The 8,129-nt window shown below is 42.2% G+C and overlaps 1 protein-coding gene across 11 annotated transcripts in view; it reads right to left on the bottom strand.

Annotated features, from left to right (window-relative positions):
- The window catches only part of myt1lb (myelin transcription factor 1-like, b), an 81,914-nt gene that overhangs the window by 25,796 nt on the left and 47,989 nt on the right, over nucleotides 1-8,129 (bottom strand). For all 11 annotated transcript variants that reach the window (XM_072458129.1, XM_072458130.1, XM_072458139.1 and 8 more), the window contains one exon: nucleotides 749-1,119. In XM_072458129.1, coding sequence (XP_072314230.1) covers nucleotides 749-1,119 — 371 coding nt within the window. The remainder of the gene's footprint in view (nucleotides 1-748; nucleotides 1,120-8,129) is intronic.

Here is an 8,129-nt window from a genome sequence, read left to right as displayed (position 1 = left end):
TCACATTCCCTAAACTATCGTATCTTAAAGTTTCAAGAAAGCTGTGAGCAAGAACACATATTTTACCACAGAAAAAATGTATATTTTGTATAGATTTTAATTGGCAATATCCACATTTATTTGAGGTAAATATGAACCATTATTGTAGTTACTGCACATTGTACCTTCTGTTTAGTATACTGCACAGTAGGTCGGGGCACTTAACCATACTGGAATCAAAATCTGGATTGTGCCATTTCTAATCATCAATGATATGCTTGGCTCTTTTAATTCAAGAGGTCTATAGCCAATTAGGACATTAACAAAAATGTATATCACAATCATTGTTTGGAATTATCTTGAAAACAAGATAATTGTATGGTGTGTGTATGGTGTATGGTATCACACACAATGTGAATGGGCACTAAAATTAAGCACACAATATACACAATTGTCTAATTTTGCATGTCTCCAAAACAACAATTGTAGTCCTCAGTTCAAATCTGGAGGAGGAATTTTGTTTAGTTTTTTGGTTCAATGGCATTGACACTGTCTATATTCAAGACATTAATATTGAAGGCAATTTTGATTTGTTTTTTACTATAAAAGATGTATTTGAATCAAAGCATTTGGATTGATCAATATGAGGATGTGATTATTTTTTATTGTCACGCACAGGAAACAAACAAAACAAAACAAAAACGGACTAACTAGATAAATTATTATTGGATGCATGTAGATTTATATATTTATTTGCAAATAGTCTCACCGCGCTCCTGACTGTGCTCTCCTTCATCCTCGTCATCATAGTCCACCTCCTCCACAGCGTCATCGTCCTCTTCCTCCACATGCTCCTCTTCGTCCTCCTGCTCCACCTCGTCCTCTTCTTCAGGCTCTCCTCGCTCCACTTGCTCCTCTGTCTCATTGTAGTCCATGTATCCCTCCTCCACCTCGCCCTCCTCTAGTGGCCCCTCCTCCTCCTCCTCCCGCTCGTCCATCTCCTCCGTGCCATCCGTGTCGTAGCACTCCTCCATCGTGGAGTTGTCCATGTCATCTAGGTAGCTGCTCCTCTTGGGGGAGCTTTCCACGCTTTGGCGGTCGAGACTCTTCCTCTTCTTGGCCACGGGGCAGCCGTACACACTACAGAGGGCACAAAGAAGAAGTGTTAGTCATATGCGTTAGTCACATGCAAAGCTTAATTACAGTTAAAATGTGTTGTTAAGTGTGGTTATGTCCCTAATCCCGTTGCAGCCCTTATGCAACTTGAATTAATAACAAGGTTACAAAATAGTAATATCACTATAGATTTTATATTATGTAATTGTGTATTACAGAATACATGTATGTACTTTTTTATGATTATTTGGGTTTGAATCCACTTAGATAGTTTACCAAATGAATAGTAAACATTTTAATAATAATAATAAAAACACATTTTTCATTAGCTAGATACAATATTCAGAAGATATTTTCAAAATGTATTCCAATTTGCTCAAATGTACCAGTACATTTTTAGCCAAAAGTGAAGAAATTTCACACTTTTAATAGTTTAAATAAATCAAAATAATTTTAATATTCAAGGAGATATACTCAGAATTTTTGCATGCTCCAAAAGAACAATTGCATTGTTATCCATTGTTCAATACATCCCCCTGTCTGGTAAACAAAATGAGAAACTAAATGCAACTAAATGATGGATCCTGACCTATAATTTGGGGGACAAGTCTGAAAAACTAATATACTATTATAATAAACTGCCCTCTTTCTTCTCGAATGTAGTAAAAGTGAGTGTGGGCTTTATCGGTGGAGCAAACAAAGCAAGTCATCTTTCTTGTTTTTTTAATCATTTGAATTCAGGTAACATCCGTTTGTTCTCCAGGCAGAGGAGCAACACGTTGCACCCTCCACTGACACTTTGTAGCAGACTGATATGCCCTTGTTCTGATGTGAACCCAGTGCAGCAAAAAACACAAACTGCTTGCTGGGAATTGACTGTACGGGGGAGACAAACTGTAGCCTGAGTAATTGAATCTTGCAAAGACACCTCAAGATTTAATGTATTATCTGGCTTCCCTTTGCAGCAGGGGGACCCATTCTAATCTGATAATCTGATAATCTGTATTCGCCCGGGTTATTGATCACAAGGTTTTTAAACCGTTTCATGCTTCAAACTTCAGAAAGCATATACCTGCCCCAAAGTGAGAGACTAACTTTGTTTTTCATTCATGTATCCGACTAGTGTGTGGCACTCCTGAACAAAAGCAGAAACACGTTCAGAATGATGATGAATCTACTGGAGTGTTTTGGTCATCAAATAAAGCTGATGTCGAGGCTGGAGTGGAGGAGAGGTAAACATGCTTTTGGGCATGTTCACTCAGCTGTGAAATATCCTTGGCTCCTATTTTTACAACCTCTGGATGTTTGCCGGGCCCTGCACTACTTAAAGTAAGACCTGGAGTGAATGAATAGCACACAGTGTAACAAAAATAATGTAGCCACATTTAGTAGTCTGTGAGTACTACCTGTAGAGTTTCCAACATCAGACCACTGCAGTGGTTCTGGCATATTATAATTCCTTAAATTGTATTTCAAAATACTAATTTGTCCACACCTTTGTGTTTATAATCCTCTGTTTTCCACTGACCATCCACCGCACTCTTTCTCTGATGTGTACGGAGCCCTGGATGTCCATCAGTCAGGGTGCGGGCAGCTGGCAGCCTCAATCTCACCCTGCCATAGATTCCTTAATGGTCTGACCCCATGCACTGCCTCACAACCAGGGGCCTCATTACATTAATCTAAGCCCACATGGAAACCCATTCGCTGCCTGACAGCAGCGCTCTCCCAGCAGACTGAGAGTCTGTGGGACAGTCAGAGGGAGGGGTGCTCTGCAGCTCAGTGATCAATAGTGCTTGTGACCAAACATCTCAAAAGCACATTAAAATGCCACTCATCCTGGCCCCGTGGTTCCAGGGGCCTCTCCAAATAAATCATGGGCTGGTCCCAGCAGGTTAGTGGCTGCCAAGGCAGCGGGCTACAGGAGGATAGGTGTGAAGGAGGAAAGGCACATGGACTCAGGGCAAGTCTCACTCCTACTCTTAACTCAACATTAAAGCAGCCTAAGAGCCATAACAGAGCTACAATATCATGGTGACTATACCTAAAACTCCAAAAACATGTTCAAAATGAATGCAAAATGTAAGCATAATGATATGAATAATTGATACCACATAACAAATTCTATGTACACTTGAAAGAGGTCAAGTCAAGTGCACATTTGTTGTGAGTTTAAATAATACATATCAAATCGTGAGCCGGGCTTGATGATGCACAATTTTAATCTCCAACCCACTGGCTCCTGTTTATTGTGTGTAAATAGCTTAATGACAATAGTGTTGTGTAACTGCTGGAAGTGTTCTCCCTCAGCTGTCAGGTGACACAGAGGCGGCGCTCTGAGCCCATGATGACTAAGCTCCAGGAAGCCTTCACAACCCTGCTGTCCCACGTCTTCTGGTTCAGTCCCTGCAGTGTAACCTTGGCCACAATAGTCATCATCAGGCAAAGCTTCTCACTTCTCCTGCCATATAATTAGTTGGCATTCAAAAAGAAAAAAGAAAACTCTCTAAAAGCATTGCACAGATAGAAGGAGAGTTAGTATTGTGCTATAGATTCCATTTACTCTATTTACTCCATTTAAGTTCTCTTGCCAATTCACTACATGTTCTTAGAGGAGTGTGCAATATGAGTCGTAGCAATCAAAGGGCAAAAGAGCTCCGAATCACAAAAAGACCACTTGATATTTTATGGAGTGGGCATCCTTGGTATTATAAAATGGAACAAATTCTATTACAGTCTGAACAAGTGCCCCTTTAATCCTGAAAACTGTCTGGAAATGTTACAGAGCACCTCATTTCAGGAGCGTTAGTATGAGACAGAAAGGCAGCGCTCCTTTGGCTAATTTTGGTTGACAGTTGAGCAACTGCTGGAATGCGACAGCATGCCACGGTGCCTTTATTAGCAGTCATATTAGCTGCTGTTCGCAGCAGGGGCAGAAGCTTTAGCCAGTCATTATCATCTTATGCTATTTGTCTCCATGGCACAAGGATGAGCTCTGCTCTGCTTCTTTATCACTTGTCCCTCTATCAACTGTCCCTCTGTCAGCTGCTTCCTCACCTCAAATTCTTGCCCACAGTAACCTCACTTGCCTCTGCCCTTACTATACATCACTCCTATCATAGTATACAGTATACTTCTTCAATCTGTCTCTCACACCAATTTCTTTATACATTTCCACCACTTACTCTTTCACCTTTTTCCCATTTTCTCCTCTCCATCCATCAGCCTCATCTGAGCATTGTCTGTGAGCAGATGAGAGATGGTGGAAATGCAGCACCTCTGGCTGTGTCCCTCTCCAGCTCAGGATCTATAGACACGTGTGCCAGAGCCGTCTCCATGGTGATACCCTCCAGAAATCCATGAGGGATTCGCCAGCCTCATGGCAGGCAGTCGGCAAATGAAACGCAGACAAGCAGGTAGGGCATTGACAACACGCCTATAGACAAAACAACATGTATGTACATGCATATTTATGTTGGCATATTTGTGTTCACTAAATTCCTTGGTCTGTAGATTAAACAGTGTAATATATGGTGGAGGGCTTCAGACAATAGTATATGTATGTGTGTGAAGTGTAGCGCGGATCATTTCAGAGCTGTCAGCCCTCTCCTTCCAGCAGGGGAGAACAAAAGACAGTGTCTCTGCGCAGGAGGCTCAGCTCATGGCAGACTCTGCGATTTGGGGCGTTTTCTGACGGCTGCAGCGTTGCCTCACTTATCAGCTCCTATGGCTCGCTCACACATTATACACGTTGAGAGTCTGTTTGTCCATGAACTCATCTCATTCTTTAGCACACAAATGTGTTGAAATTAGAAAAAAATATTACTCTGAGATTCAAGATCATGGTTGTGCTATTAAGTAGGGGGAAATGAATAATTAGTGGTCTTCTCAACTCAAAACATTGAAATGTCTAGCATCATCCCAGAATAGTTTGCATTCACATGAAAAATCAGAAAATTCTAGAATCCTTATCGTTTAAAATTGAGGCGGGGCGCAGGTTAGAATTCTATGATATAATTGAACAGTCAGATTGCTGATTTGTTGACCTGGTCTATTTTTTTCTTCATCAAGAAAATAAGATAGGACAGCTTTTAACGTGAAATGGGACTTATGGCTCTATCTATGTAATTACTGGGCATATCTACGAAACAAAAACTGGCACAAAGTTCAACATCTTCTCTGTCAGCAAAAAAGAAACAAAAGGGATTCTTTTTTTTTCACTATAGCCTCAGAAAATGGTGCTATTACTCACCACCAAAGGTGTGATTGTTGTCAGTTGAAAGCACTTAAAGGCATGAGAGTTATATATTTTTGAGCCAAATCCAAACAAATAATGATGAAGTTCAACGTTTGTGAATTTCTTTTTGGGATATTTCTTTTAAAAATAGTAAATCTCCACAGTTATACTGGCTCTTGCCCACCATTTGAGATAAAGGCATAATCAAATTCTACAATGCAACCTATTATCCAGCAGCAGTGTCTATATTGGGAGCACAGGATCACAGGAGCATGAGGCGGCGGGACAGAGCCGATATCATTACAGATGAGATAAGACAGGTCAGAGCTGCTCAGGTGTGGGGTTGCCTACAATCCAATTGCTGCTGGATCAACAAGACACCCAATAGCTCCCAAAATTAAAACGTTACCATACCATGGCCAAGTTTACTTAAAGGCTTTTTTAGTTTGTCAAGTAATTAACCAGACAGGTGCAGGATGTATAATATAGTTTACTACTTAAATGTTATTTACACAAACAGTTAAACATAAAAAAAGTTCTAGATGGGTCTTTCATCACTTCAATCAACCAAAATGAAAGTTTTCAAGTATTTTAGGATGGATTGTAGTTCTATATTAATATGGGTATTATCCCAACTCATTTGCATAATTTTGTAGGTAAGTCGTGAGCAGAAGAGCTTGTGGGCTGCAGGATTGGGGGGGCTATCTGTCATCCTGCAGCTAAATTCACTCCTGGATTAGCCAGGTAAGGAGTCTCTCCCTCAGTGTAATGACTTCAATCAATCACAGCTACTCTCACATAGCCACAGATGCCAGCCAGTTAGCCGCTCGCCCAGCAGCCATCTTGAGAAGGGATTCCTTTCTGGAGCAGAAACATTTGTCTCATTGGGCACAGAAGTTGTTTATTCTGATGAGTTGTATGACTAAAACCAATATGAATGAATGAGTACTTTAGACTGACAAAACCGTAACTGTAACTTGTTATGTATAAAACATGATCGCCTTATATCATTGTATAATAGTTTGAAAAATAAAAAAAAGATCAATTATTACTACTATTTATTTATTTTTTGGAGCTTTGTCATAGACTACAACATACAAAAGTAGATCGTCAATTTCCATTTTGCACTTCATAAAATGCATTTGAGGCCTACTTCCTGCAGCGGTGGAGAAGGAGCAGGGCTTGGCGACATTGATGTAATTTAGTTGGCAGCCGCTCTGAAGGGAGGCTGCCTGGGGGTGATGAGATTCAGGGGTCAAAGTTCGTGATGTGCCAGGCTCGGAGGTGGCCCTGAGCAGCTGCCCCCTCCCCCCTTGCCCACGTCCCCCTGGCACGCTCCACACTCACTGCACATAATCTGTTATTCCCTTTGATGCCTTTCCTCGGGGACGTGCTTAAAAAGAAGAATAAAGAGAAGCCAGCAAAAAACACATAAACACCACCTGTTTATCTGACACTGGGTAATGTCACTGAGGTAATTCTGCTGGCTTGTCAAAATATGCACACAGGCAAATACTGGAGAATATTCCAAAGAGAAAAAAATAAACAAATAGCATCAAAGGAGAAGGGATGATGAAGAATTGCGTGTTAGTGCCACTGTAAATTTTGCCACTTTGCTTTGAAATGCTTCTTCTGTGCATTTTAAAAGCTAAAAATGTTGTTTAATTCACAATACATATCAGTATAGGCCTACGAAGTACACATCTAGAGTCCATGATAAAATGCCAACAAAGGCATCAGAGGCTCACCACATTTAGCATAATAACAGAGCTGACAGATACAACCATCTCCATTCTCTCCAGCATCAGCCCACACTGCCTTTTCGCTGATATAAAGCTTCCCCATTAAATATGGAAATTTCCGTTTGGGTGACAGATACTGCGCAGAGGGGGGCTGATGGCACACACTGTGTTTTTTTGGAAGGGGAAGTGGCAGATTTTGATTAATGCGACCTTATCTGCTCGTGCACATGGAAGCAGAGGGGTTGCTGAGCTTGGCGGGGGAGGATGCCTGCCTGTTTTCTTCTTCTTCTTCTTCTTCTTCTTCTTCTTCTTCTTCTTCTTCTTCTTCTTCTTCTTCTTCTCCTTCTCCTTCTCCTTCTCCTTCTCCTTCTCCTTCTCCTTCTCCTTCTCCTTCTCCTTCTCCTTCTCCTTCTCCTTCTCCTTCTTCTTCTTCTTCTTCTTCTTCTTCTTCTTCTTCTTCTTCTCCTTCTCCTTCTCCTTCTCCTTCTCCTTCTCCTTCTCCTTCTTCTTCTTCTTCTTCTTCTTCTTCTTCTTCTTCTTCTTCTTCTTCTTCTTCTTCTTCTTCTTCTTCTCCTTCTCCTTCTCCTTCTCCTTCTCCTTCTTCTTCTTCTTCTTCTTCTTCTTCTACCCTCGCACGGTTATCCATCCATCCATCTTCTGCCGCTTTATCCGGGGCCGGGTCGCGGGGGCAGCAGTCTGAGCAGGGACTCCCAGACTTCTCCCCAGACACTTCCTCTAACTCCTCCGGGGGGATCCCGAGGCGTTCCCAGGCCAGCCGAGAGACATAGTCTCTCCAGCGTGTCCTGGGTCTTCCCCGGGGCCTCTTCCCGGTGGGACATGCCTGAAACACCTCCCGAGGGAGGCGCCCATGAGGCATCCGGAACAGATGCCCGAGCCACCTCAGCTGGCTCCTCTCGACGTGGAGGAGCAGCGGCTCTACTCCGAGCTCCCCCCGTGTGGCCGAGCTCCTCACCTTATCTCTAAGGGAGCGCCCAGCCACCCGGCGGAGGAAACTCATTTCGACCGCTTGTATCCGCGATCTTGTTCTTTCGGTC

Source organism: Eucyclogobius newberryi, unplaced genomic scaffold, assembly GCF_026437365.1.
Source record: "Eucyclogobius newberryi isolate DKJ021-1_F unplaced genomic scaffold, fEucNew1.0.hap1 SCAF_21, whole genome shotgun sequence".
In the NCBI taxonomy this organism is placed as follows: Eukaryota; Metazoa; Chordata; class Actinopteri; order Gobiiformes; family Gobiidae; genus Eucyclogobius; species Eucyclogobius newberryi.
This window is presented reverse-complemented; position numbering and strand designations above follow the sequence as displayed.